Below are 18976 nucleotides of genomic sequence, written 5' to 3'. Positions count from 1 at the left end.
ATGGGTGTGGGCAGTTCCAGCCAAAGTTCCTAGGCCTGGTTCCTAAGGTGACCTTCCCTCGTTGCCAACCAACCTCACAGAAAAAACCTAAATGCTTAATGTACCACATAGGTTTAATAATTATCGTCTCTCCGTCAAATTGAACATTATGTAGTCATTCAAATCATGCTATAGAAGAATATTCTAAATGGAAAGATGATCACAACACAGCAAGCAAAAAAAAAAAAAAATCACAAGATTCAAACAGCCTGCTTTTGCTTTTGTTTAAAAAATACACACATGACAAAAAGCAAAATTTTAAGTTATTTTCATAGGATATGAGATTATTAGTGATGTTTTTTCCCTATTTGTCTTTGCTTATCTTGTTCTCTAAACGTTTTGCAATTAACATTTATCACTTTCATCATTTAAAAAAAAATAGTGTTTTCTTTTACATGTATGGAGTTGGTGTCTTTCTTTACACACTGCCTGCCAGCACAACCAGACCAGTGGTCATGGAAAATAAATCAATTGTAATAAGGCAGCTTGGAAATTTCTAGGTAGTTAGTTAAACAAAGTAACTAAAATTCTAATGATATTTCACAGCTGGTCATCAAGCTTTGACTTATCTGCTACAAGACTACTATGAATAGACAGCAGACTTCACTTTTCCAAAAGGCCTAAAAATGGTATAAAATAAAATATGAACAATTGTTTATGTGAAGGGCCATGAGCCATGTTTGTCCTGAGCAAATGTAACATGAAACTCTCCCATATCTCATCCTCCAGGTTGGCTGCACATCTCTGGACAGGGTGTATTTGCTCTCCATTACTCAATTTACTCTCCTGAACTTGAAATGGAGTGGAATTTCAATGTAGAGTTATCCATTAGCCCCAGGGCTAAATTTAAACCTTTAATTAAATTAATCCGTTGATCTTAAAACACATTGCTTCTCCCTCAGAAACGTGTAGGTAGGTTTCTTAGATGTCGCAGAGCTTAACTCAGTGTGAGGATGGCTCCTTAATTAGCATTCGGGAAGTCGCCCAAACAGCAAAAGGAAACTAGCACAAGTTGTCAGAGGGCTCCTGCCTGACCTCACTGCTCCGACCCCCCCAACCCCCCCTCCACCCACAGCCAGAGCAGGTTCTTGTTTGGGGTGGGGCTGTCGTACTGCATTCAGAGAGTCTTCCCAGATCCAGAGCTGCAGCTCTGGGCAGGAATCTGTATTTATAGAAGACACCGTAGGTGCCAAACGGATGTTATCAAATGAATGACAAAGTACAGATTAGTCTCAGTTTACATAAGAGGAAAAGAGATCATAATCCACAAAAAAAAATTTGCAACGTAATACGGGGAAAGGAGTGTGAGGCCATCTCAGTCACCTGTCTTCATAGAAAACGAAGCACATTTCAGAGCCAAAGTAAAAATTTAAGATGGCCTTTGCTAAGAAAGAGATGAAGACTGACAGCTCCATCAGATGAGGATGTGTAAATTGGTCTGGCCACACGAAAGATGTTTGCACGCCTGGGCTCTTAAACACCCCGGGGCGTGTATTTATCTCAGGGGCTGCGTCCTCGGCCTGAGAGTAAATAAGGCACAAACTCAACAGTTAGCGACAGTTTCAAGGTGGGACAGTCCGTATAAGAGGCTGTTGACATACTTGTGTAACTATTACTAAGGGCTTATTTCTCGGAACCCAACAGCAGCGCAGGTCCAGTTAACAAGCTGAGGGCCATATCTAGGCGTTGCTCCACATAACTGTCTTGTAGACCCACAACTCTCCCGGGATCCCATCCTCACGCTGTGACTCAAGGAATTCTGCTTGCGCCCCAACTCTTAGTCTGAGGGCACGGAGGAAACGTGCTCGCCTCCGGTTCCTGGCTCCGGCGAGCCCCGGGAACCACCAACTCTCCCCAGGAAGCTCCAACGACCAGGACAGCCTGGCGGATCCCCGGCCCGCCACCCCCTCGTCTTTCTCTTCCTCCTCTTCCTCCTCCTCTGGCCCTTCGCCTCCCGCCGCCAGTCTCTGCGGCCGCCGCCTTCGGCTTTGTTTTCCTCCCAGGTTTCACTCCCCACACGTGATAGTGTGTTATTGCAAAGAGCGCTCCGGAGCGCGAGCGCGGGGCGCGCGCACCTATAAATACAGACTCCCCGGCCAGCAGTCGGAGAACGCGGGGATAGGGAGCGCCGGGGCCACAGCGACCAGGCGGCCAGTGGGCCGACAGACCGCCAGCCAGCGAGCCAGCGAGCCGCGCGCGTGGGCCGGGGAGGCGGCGCCCCCCGCCCGACCACCTAGGGGCGAGCATGGCTCGCCCGTGGGGGGGCCCGGCCGCCGCGCACGCCGCCCGCGCCCCGCGCCCTGCCCAGCCCGGGGCACCGGCGCTCGCTCCCGCGGCTTAGCACTCCGGCGCCGCTCGCTAGTCCGGGCAGCGCGGAAATATCGCGGCAGACGGACACAATGGCGGCGGTTGCCGCCACCCCTAGCGCGGCCGCCTGCAGCAGCAGCAGAAGCGGCGGCGGCACCGACGCCGCGGGCACCAGCGGATTGCAGCAGCCGCAGCCCCAGCCCGCGGCCGCCGCGCCGGCCCAGCCGCCGCTGGAGCCCCCCAGGAAGTCACGCATGGACCCGCGGCGCCGCCAGGCTGCTCTCTCCTTCCTCACCAACATCTCACTGGACGGACGGCCCCCGCTGCAGGACGAGGAGTGGGGCAGCGGCGAGGAGAGCGGGGCGGCCAAGCCGGGCGCGGGGAGCGCCTGCGGCACGAGGACTCGGCTCGGCCAGCCCGCCGGGGCCGAGCGGGGCGGCTGCAACGCGCTCTCCGCGGCGGGCACGGCGGCGTTGGCAGCTGGATCGGGTCCCTGCCTCCCTCCGCGGTCACCGCTGCCGCCCCTGACCCCCTGCGGGGCGACGGTGCCCGCACTCGGGGCCGCCCGGGGGGTCGCGAGCCCCCTAGGCGCGGGCCGGGCGTCGGGGGAGCAGTTGCAGCCTCTCCGGCCGGCGCCACTCGCCGCCTGCGCTCAGCTGCAGCTGTCGGACGGGCAGGAGGAGTCGGAGGAGGACGATGCCTTTACCAGCGTGCAGGTGCCGACGGCCCCCTTCCTGGGCTCCGGAACCCCCGGGAGTGGGGGCGGCAGTCGAGGCCGCCTCAACTCGTTCACTCAGGGAATCCTGCCCATCGCCTTCTCCAGACAGACCTCTCAGAACTACTGCGCCCTGGAGCAGCCGGGCCAGGGCGGCAGCACCAGCGCCTTGGAGCAGCTGCAGCGGTCTCGGTGAGTATCCAGGACGAGCGCCAAATCCCCGTCCCTTCCGGCGGGCTCTTGGCTGCGGGACACGGGTCGCTTCCACCTTCCCTAGCCCTTTCCCTAGCCCTGCTGGATCCCTGGGCTTCTGGCCCCTGTCCTAAACCACTAGGGCACGCAAAAGTGGGAGAGTCCCTAGGGAGTATGTGTTCACACGTGTGTGCACAAGCCCAGAGCTCGCCGAGCAGAAGCGCCGCGGTCATGCAGTGGGGTCCGGAGTTGAGAGTTGCGGGAGCCCATTAAAAAGCAGCGCCAAACGCTCCCATCGCAAGGAGGAGATCTGACATTTCCAGAAACCATCCAGACCCGGAGTCGCGCTCTCCCCACTCCAGACGGGACTTGGTGGTGCATAGAGTGGAGCAGTGGGTCCGACTCGCGGCTCAGCGATGCGTGTGAGCAGGAACTTGTCACAAACACGCAGTGAATCCCTCCTGAGAAATTCCTGCCTGCGCTCAAGTATTCCTGTGTTTCAGGACAACTTGGCGTATTCCTTTTACTTTCCTCAAATAACGTCAAGTCCTCACATTCCTTTGTCATGGCCTTGGGGGGTGGGGTACAGAGGGGAAATAGAGCTAGAGGATTCTTTTTTCCATTTCAAAATGAACTTGCTAGAATTCGTTGAAAGCATGTTGTACTCGCATCTTAGCAAAAACATGAAATGTTGGACATTTGCTTATTGCTCAGGAAATAGCTGGAGCTTGTCACCATATGTTCAAGGGACAGTTGGGAGTTAGATCTGTGTCAGGCAGTGGGACTGGAGATTGGAAGAGGGTCGGAGTGGAGGGGGTTGGGAAATTGCTTGTCTGTTCTCTGGGAGAGAGTGACTGTCCTCCCTTATGAGTTAATAAGGCCTCGTATGCAGTTAGTTATAGGATCGACTCCACCTTGGCTCAGTTAGTTTAACGTCTTGAGGCCTCAGTTTCCTCTTCTGGGATGGGGCCTTGCCAGTTTTCCAGGCCTCAGGATGAGAAGGTAGAACCTTTTCTGTTCTGCCTTCTCTCTGTAATGCTCATCTGAAAGCTCAGGCATGCCCTGGCCTCAGAAGGTGGCCTGTTGAAACACTTATTTCTCCCCCTAGGGACAAATGGGGAAGAACAAACTGGACTTATCCAGAAGTTTGCTGGGTCCCTTTCTTCCCAAGTGGGTGAAATCATGACCCTGCTTAGTATGTAGCACAGCAGTGTGAGTGCATGTCGCTGCAGGCAGGTAGAGGTGAGGAGCAGGGGAAGCGGCCTCGTGATTGTATGGGTGAATTACTGAGGCTGGGCACAGGTGACAGTCTGTCCCTGGCATTTATTGTCAGTGCATACGTCTCCCCATTAGAGGGAGGGAAACCCCTTCCATTCTGGGTGAGGGGAGCACACTCAGCAGTTTCTGGGCAGCTCGGTAGGACTGCCTGACATCACTCACTGGCTCATAACGTCTATAGTTTGAGCATAAGGCCGTCTAGTACAGAAGGTCATGACAGGAATTGTAACAAACATACATGTTACTCTAAGCCAAGGGCATGGCTGGCCTGAGTTGCCTGGTAGACAGATGTGTTCTTGTGTGAAGAGCAGCTGGAGATCAGATTACCTCACACTGTGTCTCCAAAAATCTCATCGAGATCTTGTGTGTTATACTTCTGATCCAAAGAATAGTTAGAATTTAGTATCTGACCCAGTCTCTACGAAGCCCTTGTATGTTTGAGCTTTCTCCACAACACACACATTAAGATGGGTGAGTCAATGTAAGGTACTTCCTTACCGGACCATCACATTCATCTAACTACTTTGGGATTTTCCATAACTGACAACTTGATAGACATTAAAAAAAAAAAAATACTGCCCTCCACAGAAAAGCATCAAATTTAATGTATTCAGAGGAGGTAAATGGTTAAAACTTGAATTAAGAAAGGCCCTGAAGCAGCTGTTGAAGTGGGAATATCCTAGGATGCTTTGTTCCCTACATTGTGCTGCTTTCAAGAATTTTGTCAGAAGCATGTTGCTTTTGTGATCACTAAAGAGTACTTGAACCTGCCTAGACAAAGTGATATAGATTACAAACACTTTTGAAGAAGCCCCAGGGACAGCTTAAAGAATGCTGTTGGTCAAATAAGTTCGTAAATATGATATATATGTTCGCTTGTTTATAGTTTGCATTGGGAGTGGGGGACAGGCTGTAAGCAGGCAGGGTCGTTATAGCCTAAGGCTTAGTTTTAAGACTAAGCTTTTTGCCACACCCTTGACTGTTACATGATAAGGGGTGATGCACTCTTATGAGGAATCCCATTATGCCTTAGATAAGTGACTTTGTATCAGAGACTTCCTTGTTTATATATTGAATTAAATCAAGTTTCTACACTATAATATGGGGCAGAGGAGCCCATGCTGGAAGAGAGCAGGGAGAGCAGAGAAAGGCCATGTGGAGGAGAGGAGAAGCAGCCAAGATGGCGGAATGCTGAAGGAGAAGCCAGTTTGTGCAGAGTTTGTGCAGAGAGAAGGAGATGGGGAACAGAGGTGAATAAGGCTGGTGAGGTGTAGAAACCTTTGATTTTAGGAAACTTGGATAAGTCCGTGGCTTTGGGAGCCCTGAATGGAAAGGGAAGTGTTTTCCCACTGTATGTATTTCTTGCCCACCGGGTGCAAGCTAGGATTAAAGCTAATGGCCCACCAGTTCGTGGCTCTGTTGTTTCATTACCGTCTGTCCGAAACAAATGCGAACCTGCATGGGCCAGGCGGCTGTGATGGTGGCCGTGGCTACTGGCTATACAAATGCCCTTTGCTTTCCTGGTGTGCCTCCCTTTGAGAAACCCAGCAGCCTGGCTGCTCCCACACACCCCTTCATGGGTATTCTCCTGGCCTGTCATTTTTAAATCAAATGATGCTTTCCCAGGATTTGTTTCTTGCTATTTAAACCTTGCAACTCAAAAGAGTGGATTCTTTGACCTTCATGAGTCCTCTTAGAAATGCAAACTGTCAGGCTCCACTCTAGAGTACTTGAGTCCAGATCTGCGTTTTAACAAGCTCAGGGATGATTCTTACACAAATTGAAGTTGGGAAAGCGTTGCCATCTTGTATCTGAAATCTGCCTTTTTTAAAAAAATAAACTTGAGATTTCACCTATCAGTTTTGTTATGGGTATATAAAAGTCAGAATTACCCATCTGAAATCTTGAAACTTTCTTTTTTGTTACTTCCATCTGGACACTTGTAAAACCAATCACAATTATTGGTTGGACTTCCAAACTTTGAAATATAACACAGGGCAATCTCTGTGCCCAGGCCTGGCACAGATGTGTGAATGGAATGATGACACAATCTCTGTGCTCTGTGCTGGATGTCTGACATTTATCACATTAATCCTCACAGCCACCCCGTGTATAGATTCTTTCACAGACCCAGGGTAGCCTCTTTGTCGGGGTCCCCCAGCTTCACTGCTACTTGCCATTCTCCACTGAAATTTCTAGGGAACCCAGGACCACGGGCCTCAGGGCCGGGCTCCAGCCCTGGGAAGCCAGCACACTGGGGTTTGCTCTTTGGCTGGGTGTCAGGGGTGGGAAGTGAAAAAGATGCCTTCTAGCTTGACACCCTGTGTGCCTCTGCTTGGGCAGTGAGCTCCGCATGAGGAAGGTGTCCATGGGTGAAAGGGAGTGGAAATTTATAAGGTGTGTTTTAAGCTTTCCTTTCACTTTAAAATTTTATCTAAGGCAGCAGCTGGCAGCAGACAGCCACCAGAAGCCCATAGAGTCTAAGCCCCTGACAGGAAGGGTGTGTGGTGACCAGGGTATTATTTCAAAAGAACACGAGGGTTTTGCTTCTTGGAACACACGAGTTAGCATTGCATTGTGCCTTGTGCAGACTTAGGTCTTAAATGGAAGGAGGTCACGTGGTACAGAAGAACCTCAAGTCTTGGGTTTGAATCCTGATGCCACTGTGTGACCCTGGGCAAGGTAATCAGCTCTTCTGGGTCTGTTTCCTCACGAGAGCCTTGGCCTGTGTCTGGGTTCTTTCAGCTGCTGACGGAACTTAACATGTATTATTGAGAGCTGGATGTGTGTGGGGATGTAGTGGTAAGTGCTTCATACATATCTGGGCTTCTCGGATGTAAGTATGTTTAGACTCACAGGGGTTTGGATGAAGGCAGCCCTGATCCTTCAGGTTTGGGAAGGACCTCAGTTCATTCTGTCTAACTGGTTCCCTGGGATGCAGATCAGCTGCATTTTGAGAGAGCAGGTTTTACAAGTACTTTATTCCTACTGTAGGGCTAAGGAAACCAGGGTTCAGAGATGCCAGTTACCTGCTCAGGGTCACGCAGCACTGGGGCAGCGGGCTCACTTCACAGCCCACTGCTCTGCAGACTGGGAATTGCCCGTCTCGGGGTGAAGCCTGGGCTAGCGCCGTGGCTGTGGTCTCGGTCTTGACTGAGGAGAAAAATCCGCGCTGACGAGGGGATCGAGAACCAGAATAAGAAGGGGGACTGGACGTTTTTTCCTGACTTTGTCCCCACCTTGCTTTGTGACTTCAGGCACGTCACCAATCTGTGAGTTCCAGCTGTCAGCCACCTCTCCCAGCTGGGTTACAGAAGTCTGTAAAGGACTTTGAACTCCTCAGCAGTAAGGAAACCCAAGTTATTGTTGAGCCATTTATTTTTTCAGCAACATGAATCATGGAAGCCAAAGCTGCAGCCCAGGCTGGGCCGGGCTCTGGTCGGGATGCCCCGCAAGGCTCGGGAAGGCCGTGCCCTGCCCGGGCTGAGGCGAGTGCCCGAGGTTCACCCGCCGCCCTCCTCCTGGCAGTCACAAAGCCCGTCATGGTGTGGGCGAGCTCGGAAGGGGAAATAAATCGGAAGCCTGCTTACTGTTGGCAGGCGCCCAGAGAGGGCAGCAAGTTCAAGTGTGACCTTTTGCCTTCCAGGAGGGGCGGGGAAGCTGGCACGGTTCTGTACCACGTCCCAGAGCTGTCCCCGGAAGCTCTGTCTGCCCCGACTTTTCCTCACTGGAAGGAGAGTTGTTGGGTAGGGAGAGGGCCAAGGGCAGGTGGCCTTTAGAACACGCTGGGAAGGAAAGGTAGGTGAGGCCAGGTGGATGAGGAATGCAGACCAGGACTTGGCAACCCTAGATTCTGGGTTTGCACCAGCCATAGCTGGAAACCCTGGACATGTCTCGCCTCACACCCTGCGCGTCCTCAGTTTCCTCGTGGAATTAAAGAGCTGGGACAGATGCACACAGCTGTTCTTCCAGGTCTAGTGCATGAGCGTCCTAGTCCTGTGGCCTGCTACAGAGGCCAGGTGGGTTTAGCTTGAGGGTGTTTGTACAACCTGACCTTAGAATGAGATGCAGGCATGGTGTTAAGTTTGTTCCCTGTGGCTTCGGTTGGCAGGACATGCACTAATGAGTGAATTGTGAGGCGCCACTTTGCTGCTCATACAGACAGGAAACATGGTCCCTGTCTGTGTTGGGAGGAGTACGTAGCCAGGCCATCTATTCCGGTGGTGAGTGCTTGGTTAGAGCGAGCTCCTTGTTTGAGCCCAACCAGGGCAGGACCACTCATGCCCTCCCTCCCCGTGGGACCTGGTCAGGGCCTTGACACAGTATTTTACTCTAACAGCACGTCCCAGGTACTATTCTAAGCACTTTATGGAGATTAAGTGAGCTCGTAATAATAGTCTTCAGACAGCACAGCCTTATCACCCCACTCTTAGGGGCAGAGAGGTTAAGTGACTTCTGACTGACTGTAGGAGCTGGGTTCAGATGCGGGCACTCTGGCACCGGAGTCGGCCCTTCCTCACCTGTTTCACTCCCTCTGCTGCGGTTTGTGAGTCAGGCTTGTAAATGCTTGTCAGAGTGGCTTCCACTGAACTAGGCAGAAGGTGGCCTAAATGACCGCTAAGGGCACTGCTCACCCTGTGGTTTCCTTATGTTGGTTTCTGCCTTTCTGTCATTCAGGAAGGACCTCTGTGTGTGAGGGCCCCGGGGACGGTCCAGAGCTCTCAGTGGCTACAGTCCTCGGTCCTGCCCGGCGCCCAGCTCGCGCCCCTCTTCTCAGCCGCACCTCGTTTCCTGTCACCTAGGTTGCCGTCTGATGCATCAGGTGCTCCCAGGCCTTTTCATGGTTTAGATCCTGGGAATCTAAGCAGCACAATTCCTGGCACCCGCAGGAATCGTCCTTGCGTCTCTGGCGCTGTCACTTACTTTGTGACGGGGTTCTCATCTAGGCAGTGGGAATAACACCACCTCCTTCCTGGGTGAGTTTCTTTTGTTTGGACTCTCTGTGTCTTCTCAGCTTCACCCTTTCCCCTGTAGCCCTGGGGTCTGCAGACGGTGGCCCACCCATGGTCCAGATGTGGCCACTGGCTGTTTATAAATACAGTTTTCTGGGAAACAGCCTGCCCGCTCATTTCTGTATTGTCTTTGGCTGCCCTTGTGCTCTAAGGACAGAATTGAGCAGTTGTGGCAGAGACCACATGGCCCCCAAAAAGCTTAAACTATTCATTCTCTGCCTCCCGACAGAAAGAGTGTGTGACCCCTGTCCTATATTGGGGAGGCGAGCGCTGGCCCCTTTTAGCCCACCCTCACTGTCCTTGCCTTCTGGAAGCTCCTGGCTTCTGTTTGGACCTGCCAGCACCTCCTCCCCCCGTCGAAACCCACATCTGATCCTGTCAGTTTTAAGTTGCTTGTATTTCATAGGAGGCGGCCGTGGCCGCCCGTGGGCCACCACTGCACCCCCCCTGCTCCCTTGGGGATTATACCCATTTTAGAGCTATGGAGACTGAGGCTGGGAGGGGTTAACAAAACTTGCTCAAGGCCTCATAACTGGAATCTAGAGTTAGAAATTGAACCTGGTTTCTCTTGCTTCGAAGTCGGGTTTCGCCTAGACCTCGTAGTGTGCTATAGCTGGCTCCTGTGGACTGAGGACTCTGTGGGCTGGTTGGTGACCTGACATCAGTCCTGGTGGGAATCTTTACACTACAGGAATGAGCCAACTTTACAAGGCAGGACTTGTCCTTCCTTCCAGAGAGCTGGTTTACCGGCATGTGTACCCAGGGCTACACTACATCTTTTTTGTTCCAGCCTCCCAAAGGGGGATCTGCAAAATGTCACCATTAGAGGAACAGTGCTAAGAACCAGACGTTTTTGTAAGAGTCTGTTACTTCACAGAATTTTGTGACTTTCTCCATTCTCTGTGTTCCACCTCAAAAAATATCTGACCCACTCATCCCACATGCAATTTTAAAATCAAACTTGTCACAGACACTGTGGGGCTCAAAAGACTGTTTAGCGTTACATGTTGGAATCATGAAATCATCAGCCCTTACTCTTCTTTACTAACTCTGTAATGCTGTAGTTTTATTTTTGTTTGGTTTTTAAAGGCCTCCAAGAACATACTATTAGTCAGGGTTTCTTGTTTTTTCCCCACTCTTTGTGTTAGCATTTTGGATAATTGCACACCATTTTATATTTAACAGGGTTATCATTAATGTGGTTTGGGGTTTATGTTGTACATTTAGTCACAAAAACGAAAAGCTTATAAAACAACAGGCAAATGCTAGTAGTTTCAGACTTGGAATTTTACAATCATGTGTGTGTAAGAAGGGTCCCTGTCTTGTCCCAGATGTACTTAAATCTAAGTTAAGTTTTATGATAAATAGATGATAAGCCATTCAAGAAGAGACTAGTCAAATATTCAAGAATGCCAAAGATTTCTATGCGCCTAGCCCATTGTTTTATTTTAAAGCACTTTATTCAGTTGCCCAATGATTTATAAAACAAACTGTGTACTTTGATTATCTTAGGGGGAGGGGATGTGAGAGACCAGAGGAAAGGGGATAAATGGTTGATCCGATGTTGAAAGGTAGACTTGATGAAGTATTGTGTCTTACTGAGTTGAATCAAGTTTGCTTTTGGAGAGAGAACAGTAAAGAAGAAAGATGAAATTACAGATGTCCAAAGTAATTGAGGGGTTGGATTTATCCATCACAAAACAAACTTCCAAAAATGTAGGTTTTATTTACTTGTTTGGGGCTTCACAGAAATTTACAAAATGCTTTTTTATATGTATTATTTCATCAAATCATTTTAAAAAGGCAATGTGGTAGCTGTTTTACAGATTAGACAGTCAAGCCCATGAAGAACTGATTGACTCATCCATGGTTAAATACTCTGTATGTGGCAGAGATGGAATTTTGAAATCTACATTTTCTAATTCTAAGTTGAGAAGTTCTTTTTTTTCCAATTAACTTTTTATTGAGGTAACATCAGTTAATAACATTATTTTAATTTCTGGTGTACAACATTATAATTTGATATTTTTATACTCTACTGCATGCTCACTATGCAAAGTCTAGTTTCCGCCGTTACCGTATATTTGACCCCCTTGACCCATTTCACCTCCCTCTACCCCCTTGCCCTCTGGTTACCAATGTTCTCTTGTCTGTGTCTATGAGTTTGTTTTTGTTTTGTTTTGTTAGTTCATTTGTTACTTTGTAAGTCCAGAGTTTGAAAACAAAAAACTACCGTAGCTGCATCACTTAAGAAGAACAAAGAACTCTATTAGATGCGTACAATTTTATTCTCTCTCTGCCCCAAATCTTCCATTTGTATGTTAGGTTAACTTCAAGGGAACAAAGATGCTAGGGCCTCATCCAGTTCAGACCTATGGGCTGAGTCAATCAAGGTCGGTATATTAAAATACAAAGAAATATTGTGCTATCGTTCTGGCTAGCCAGCACCTTCTCCTCCAGCCAGGATGCTGATTTTCACGTGATAATCTCTGGGGCAGGCCAGCAGAAGCCTGGTTGGGGGCCCGAGATGTGGAAAATTTCCCCAGTAATGACAGCTCTCTCCAAATATTAGTGTTGGTGTCAGGTCCTCCTTTCCGGCACCCTGCTGCTTGACCTCCTCAGAAAACTGGGCCAACAGATTCAAGAAGAGAAAGACCAGCTTTGGAGGCAGCCTCTGCCACTTAACAGCACCAATCTAGGCAAACTCATTTAATCCCTGTGAGCCTCAATGTCTTCGTCTGTAAAATGGGAATAATAGTTCCTGCCTTTTGGGGGTATTGCAAGCATTAAGATAAAAATGGAACAAGCAACACCCAGCAGAGGTTTGGCCTTTGGTGGTTAGTCAGTGAAATTGTTGCTGGTAATTCTGTCCACAATTGCCTTGTGCCCAACACTGTTCATCAAGCGGCTGAGAAACTTGACAAGGTCAGCTGAGATCATCGGGATGGAGCTGTTTGCTTTGGTGCAGCTAATGCTGTGGTAGTCTGGACACACAATTTCCTGCATTGCTTTAATTTTCAGTAGTAGTGAAGTAAAATCAGAGCAGCAAAGGAGGGCAGTACCTCCTCCCTTAGGTGCTGCATTCCGCCCCTGTTACACGGAGTCTTGACAGTTGCCCTTGCCAAAAGAAAGGCCTTGGGAACCAGGAAGCCAGAGGGGTGGGTTCACATGTCCAGCACTGCACCTTAGAGCAGGCGGGGTGACGCGTGACCGTGGGCCTGGCCCACACGCAGGCACACGCCTGGACGGTCCTCTGCAGCCCTGTGGGCCACACGTGAGAGGAGTGGACCTCCACGGGGAATTCTGGAAGGTGCACCTGGCTCACTCCCTTAGTAGAAGTCATGGCCGTCGTTCTGTGGTCTTCGTGCTGCCCACCTGGCTGCCTTTTCTAAGCGTAGTACTTTGAGTGTGAAGACCCCTGGGGGCCCCTGGGGCCCATGTGGTGGTGACTCCGCCTCACCTTTCCCCTCACTTTCCCTCCCTGTTCACAGGTCCCTTTGCCTCTGACCCACCTCCCCTCTTTGAGCCTCTGGTTAGGCAGAGTTGGCCTGTGCCCAGGGCTTCCAGGGGAGCCCACTCGGCATCGGGTCAGTGGCGACCCACACCAGCTGTGTGCCAGGTTGTTGACACGCCTGTGTGTGACAGTCAAGTAGTTTGGTTGTTCAGAGATCATTGGGGCCAGCGCCCAGCTTCCAGAAGGAGAATGACAGCCCAAGACAGCCGGGCTCCCAGGTGGCAGGAGCGCTCAGGACCCCGTTCCTACAGTTGAGCAGGCGGCTCTCCTAGACCTGGCCCTTGAGCCCCTGAGCGGGGCCTGCAGGCCAGGAGCGCTCAGGACCCCGTTCCTACAGTTGGAGCAGGCGGCTGTCCTAGACCTGGTCCTTGAGCCCTTGAGCGGGGCCTGCAGATCAGGAGCGGTCAGGACCCTGTTCCTACAGTTGAGCAGGCGGCTCTCCGAGACCTGGCCCTTGAGCCCTTGAGCGGGGCCTGCAGGCCAGCGTGATGGTGCGGTTCGCTGAGTACGAGGGAGGTTAGCTTTATCTCAGAGGCAGTAGGAGACATCTGAGCAGAATCAGCTGTGAGAAGAGCTGAGTTTTTGGAAGCTGGAGGCCGGCTGGACGGAGGAGGGAGCACAGGGCTCCTGGTGTCCTAGTTGTCGCTTCCAAAAGATGACCTTGTGCACGTCCAAAATATTCTCTAGAAATTGTTTGTTCATCCACTTTTACACATGTAGAATTTTCAAAAGCGTTTCATGGGCTTCATGGACACCTGCTAATTTCTCCCTAAGGGAGGGAGCTGGTGTGGGAGCCCCAGAGCAAGGTGGGGCCTGCACGTGAGGGCAGCGCAGAGGCCTCTGACCATCAATCACTTGGGCTTACCATGGCGCATGGTCGCACACGGGCTCTGGGCACATCCCTCAGGGGCACCGCCACTTGTAGTCCCTGAAATCTGGGACACACAGCTCTGCAGCTCTTGTGGATGCTGGATTGAATAGTGTCCTACAAAATTCACATCTACCTGCAACCTCAGAATGTGACATTGTTTGGAAATAGGGTCTTTGCAGATGCTCTTAGTTAGGATGAAGCCAAAGACCAGTGTCTATAAGGAGGCCATGTGACCATCCAGAAGCAGAGAGAACCCCAAGCGAAGATGGAAGCAGAGAGCGGGGCGATGCATTTACCAGCTCAGGGGTGCCAGGGCTTGCCAGCAGGCGCCAGCGTCAGGAAGAAGTGAGGCACCGTGGAATTTGGGGGGAGAAACCTAAGCTCCATGATGAACAGTTGTGTTTTTGTTCAGATCTCCGGCATGGCTGTAGACCAGTCGTTCTCAGAATGTGGTCCCTGGACCAGCGGCACCTGGGAGCTGGTGGGAGTGCGATTTCCCAGGCTCCACCCCGGACCTGAATCAGAAAGTCCGGGTTGGGGCCCAGCGGTCTGACTCTGCTGGCCCCGAGGTGGGGCTGGGACTCTTTCAAGTTTGGGAACAACTGCTCTAGACAAAGCCTGTGTGTCTCAGGCCTTATTGTACCTCCCGCAAGATGTTCATAGTGTCTGGTGTTATATGAAATATTTTTCTTTTGCTTTAAGGCATTTATTTTAAGATCTTAGTTTTCTTCAAATATCTAAACAGATATGTTGAAAGCCTTCTGCCAGGTGCCAAGGGCTGGCAGTATGGTGGGCCACCAGAGAAACGGGGTTCCTGCCATCACAGGTCTTAGCGCCTAGTGTAAGAAATGGAGGGAAGATGAGGCAACTGAAAAAGAAAAGGCCACAGAAAGTAAATTTTGAGGAACACTGTGGGGGAGTTGCTGAGGTCTGCGCGTGTCTGTTAGGTGCGGTGACTGGGAAAGGCCCTTCTGAGGATGAGAAAGTGGTGAGCCACCTACGATGGGAGGTGGGTTTCCGGCATTGGGAACTGTGTGTTCTTGGCCCCTGAGACGGGTCAGGCTTGCTGTGTTTAAGGAAGAAAGGGAAGGCCCGGGTAGTTGGAGTGTGGTGGACTCAGAGCTGGGGGAGCCGAGGCCCCAGAGTTGGGCGGGGTGGAGACTTCTCACCGTGTTAAAACTGCGGTGGGTGGAGCATGGTGGACTCAGAGCTGGGGGAGCCGAGGCCCCAGAGCTGGGCAGGGTGGAGACTTCTCACCGTGTTGTAACTGTGGTGGGAATCCCTGGGAGAGTTTCCATGGGGAGTGGGGTACTCTGGCTTACTTTTAAGACCCCACTGATGGCTGCATGGACTGGAGGACAGGCATGCATGTGGGGGACCTTTGGGAGACTCTTGCTTCTAGGGAGTGTCCTGGAGAGAGACACAGTGGCCTGGACAAGGGTAGAGATGGTCAGGGGGTGATGGACGCAAGATGCATTTTGGAGATAGAGTCGACAGAACTTGTAGGCAACGTGGGTGGTCCCTGCCATCCTGGTGCTTATTTCTACCTGGAGAGAGACTCTTGAATAATCACTCAGTAAATGTGAAGGGTGCAGCTGTGCTGCATGTTACGGAGGGTGGTGTTGGAGTCTGCAATAAGCACCGTGGTGGGTTTGACCCAGTTGTGGTGGGGAAGGCAGATTTCTGGAGGGGACTACCGAACTAGGACCTGAAGGGGGAACAAGGTCAGACCTCAAGACCAGCCTGGGCAGACTTCCTGGAGGGCCAGAGAAGGGATTCCTGGCAGAGGCAGACAAGGGGCAGTGCCGGGAGCGAGGAGGGCGCGGGGAAGTAGGAGCTGTGCTGAGGGTGTGGATCTGCATCCTGAGAGGGGTGGGAAGCCATCAGAGGGTTATCAGCCAGGTGGGGTCAGAGTAAGGCTGTTCTGAAAGGTGTTTGCCACAGCGGTAGGAAGAACAGTTCCACCAGGGAAGCCGTAGAGAGGAGGAAACCAGAGAGTTCTTACTGCCGTGGTCCCGGCAGGAGATGTTGATCATCTGGACTAGATCGTAGCGATGGGGGTGGGGAGGAGCGGGCGGATTCCGAGAGATTTAGGAGGCAGTGAGGTGGACTTGGAGATAGACGGGCTGTGGACGATGGGGACACAGGGCACCAAGGGAGACATCAGTGTGTGGGCTGATTGGGGGGCAGTGCCATGCCTGTGCCAGGGAGGAGAATGTGGCACATTCTAATGCTATGAGTAAACAATACTCCCTAGAAGATGACCCTATTTCTGTTTATTGTCTTTATTTTTATTTTTTTCCCTTACCTTGTGCCTTTACTATCCACACAGCTCCTGGTGACGTATCTGTAGGGTTATAAATAATTTCGGAGTGAAGCTGTGCAAATGGACATTTTCCTATTTCTTCCAAAGTAGAGAATGATGTTTATGCTTAAAGAAAGATCATCCTAAGTTTTATGCTCATTTCCAACTTTTTTGACCTAAACATTCTAATAATACCTTTAATGGTAAACATTGAGCATATCAATTTAAAATAAATACCCCAAATCAGGTTTTATTAATTTAATTTCAGTTAAAGACATGTCATTTCTTTTTATTAATGAAAAAAAAATCCTTGAGTGAGTTCATGAAATATTTCAAATAATTCCTAGTTCAGCTTGCACATATTTGCAGCTAATTACCAGGTGCTGAAGTCTGAGTGATTTTGAATATGGAGAATAAAGATTTGCTTTTCAAGAGAGTGAAACAATGTCTTTGCAAACTGCACTGTGGTCTGCTGCAGGAACCAAGCCAGCACCCAGTGCCACGTGGTTTCATACTTCAGAGGAAGGCAGGGACGCAGTCTGAATCGGCCAGCAGCAGTTGCATCTATTTTCTGTTTTATTGGTGGTATTCTGTAACACAGTAGTCCCCCCTTATTTACAGGGGATGCATTCTAAGACCCCTCAGTGGATGTCTGGAACCATGGGAAGTACCAAATTTTATATTCACTATAATTTTCCCTGCATGTAAATACCTATGATAAAATTTAGTTTATAAGGTAAACACAGTAAGAGATTAACAACAATAACTAAGCCCTGACTGGTTGGCTCAGTGATAGAGCATCCGCCCAGCGTGTGGATGTCCCAGGTTTGATTCCCAGTCAGAGCACACAGGAGAAGTGCCCGTCTGCTTCTCCACCCTTCCTCCTCTTGCTTCTCTCTGCCTTCCCCCCCCCCTCTCTTTCTCTCTCTTTCTCTTCCCCTCCTGTAGCCATGGCTCAATTGGAGTGAGTTGGCCCCAGGTGCTGAGGATGGTCCCATGGCCTCCACCTCAGGTACTAAAAAATGGCTCCAGTTGTAACAGAGCAAGGGCCTCAGATGGTCAGAGCATCGCCCCCTACTGGGCTTGCTGGGTGGATCCCAGTCGGAGCACATGCTGAAGTCTGTCTCTGCCTCCCCTCCTCTCACTAAATTAAAAAAACAAACAAACAACAACAACAATTATAAAAAGTTATGTGAATGCGGTCACTTGTTTCAGGGGACCTTGCTGAAGTCTTCTTGTAGGCTCCACGCTTTCTCACACAACACGTGGCCATCAGTCAGAATGCGTTTTCTGTTCATGTCTTGCACGTAGAGATTTAATTCCTTTCTCTTCTTAACTAAGCACTTATCACATGCTGTGGCTGTAACTTTTGCAGTTTGAGGAGTGACAGCAAAACTAGCATAAATTTGTTTTTCTTCACAATTTCATGGATAGAACGTGCATCCTTACTGTAGATCTGAGCAATGGCACCAAACTTTTTTTTCATAAGTGGAGAACTTCCACATTTTCACTATAAAAAACAAAGCACTTGAAACCTTCTCTTTGGCATACTGGAACTGCCAGCATCACTGCTCTGGCACTTTGGGGCCATTATCTTTATTATATGCGACTTAAGTGTCTGTTTGTCGCCGATAGCTTATTGGTTGCTTGCGTAACTGTACTAGCCAATGGGGTGAAGTTGCCACGGCTGAACGCAAATTGAGTGGGTCAGGAGGAAGGTGAACATTTGTTTGCATTGGCAGTCATCTGTTTTACATAAAAACTACATCTTAATGTAATTTTTTTAAAATAATTTTATTTTTTTAATGGGGCGACATCAATAAATCAGGATACATATATTAAAAAATAACAAGTCCAGGTTATCTTGTCATTCAGTTATGTTGCATACCCATCACCCAAAGTCAGATTGTCCTCTGTCACCTTCTATCTAGTTTTCTTTGTGCCCCTCCCCCTCCCCCTTTCCCTCTCCCTCTCCCCCCTCCCCCCGTAACCACCACATTCTTACCAGTGTCTCTTAGGTTCAGTTTTACGTTAACGTAATTTCTTTTAAGAATGCCTCCTAGAAAATACAGCACTGAAGAGGAGAGAAAAAGAGCTAAAGCTGCACAAAAACGGCTTTCTCGACAAAAAGAAACCACTGAGCAGAGAAAGACAAGGTTTGCTTCAGTCGCAGAGCAAATGCGTCTTTCTCGGCAAAATGGACTGATGAGCATAGAGAAACAAGGCTTGCCTCAGATGCAAGACAAAAAAGCCTGTCTCGACAAAATGAGTCCCTTGAACAAAGGCAGGAGACGACAGAGTAATGCTGACCGAAACGCAAAAAGGATTTAAAACAGTTTCAAACGGAGAAACTTTAATTTTTGAGCATTCCTCTGGTGACGTAAAATTAAAAATAATTGATGGTCCTCTGCAAGGCGAGCTTAAAAATGATGGAAAGATCTACACAAGAAATGTTGTGTACAAAGAGATCTTTGACATGTGAATTAACATTTTATTATTTAAATCACCTTTATTTATTGAGCTAGCGGTGGCTCTTAAGAAATGTACCGCCAGTGGTTTCCTTCATTGCACTCTACTTTAAGCAATTAAGCAAGTAGAAGGGGGAAACCCCGTGGGGTACTAAGCAAAGGGGCGTCCTCGCCGCCTGCCCTGTGTAATTCAGTTTGAATTAGCAGACACCTTTGCACAAATCATTTTAATTACAATTTATAATATCTAGAACAGCGGTCATTTCGTATGACCG

The 18976-nt window shown here is 49.8% G+C and overlaps 1 protein-coding gene across 2 annotated transcripts in view; it reads left to right on the top strand.

Moving 5' to 3' along the window:
• The first annotated feature begins 1623 nt into the window (after nt 1–1623).
• CABLES1 (Cdk5 and Abl enzyme substrate 1) overlaps nt 1624–18976 on the top strand; it is a 112071-nt gene continuing 94718 nt past the window's right edge. Inside the window, exon 1 of one of the 2 annotated variants that reach the window (XM_066353070.1) lies at nt 1624–3253. In XM_066353070.1, the coding sequence (XP_066209167.1) occupies nt 2439–3253 (815 nt within the window). In that variant the 5' untranslated portion in view covers nt 1624–2438. The remainder of the gene's footprint in view (nt 3254–18976) is intronic. The other variant, XM_066353069.1, reaches the window with a different exon arrangement.

This window comes from Saccopteryx leptura, chromosome 11 (assembly GCF_036850995.1).
Source record: "Saccopteryx leptura isolate mSacLep1 chromosome 11, mSacLep1_pri_phased_curated, whole genome shotgun sequence".
Taxonomy (NCBI): Eukaryota; Metazoa; Chordata; class Mammalia; order Chiroptera; family Emballonuridae; genus Saccopteryx; species Saccopteryx leptura.
This window is presented reverse-complemented; position numbering and strand designations above follow the sequence as displayed.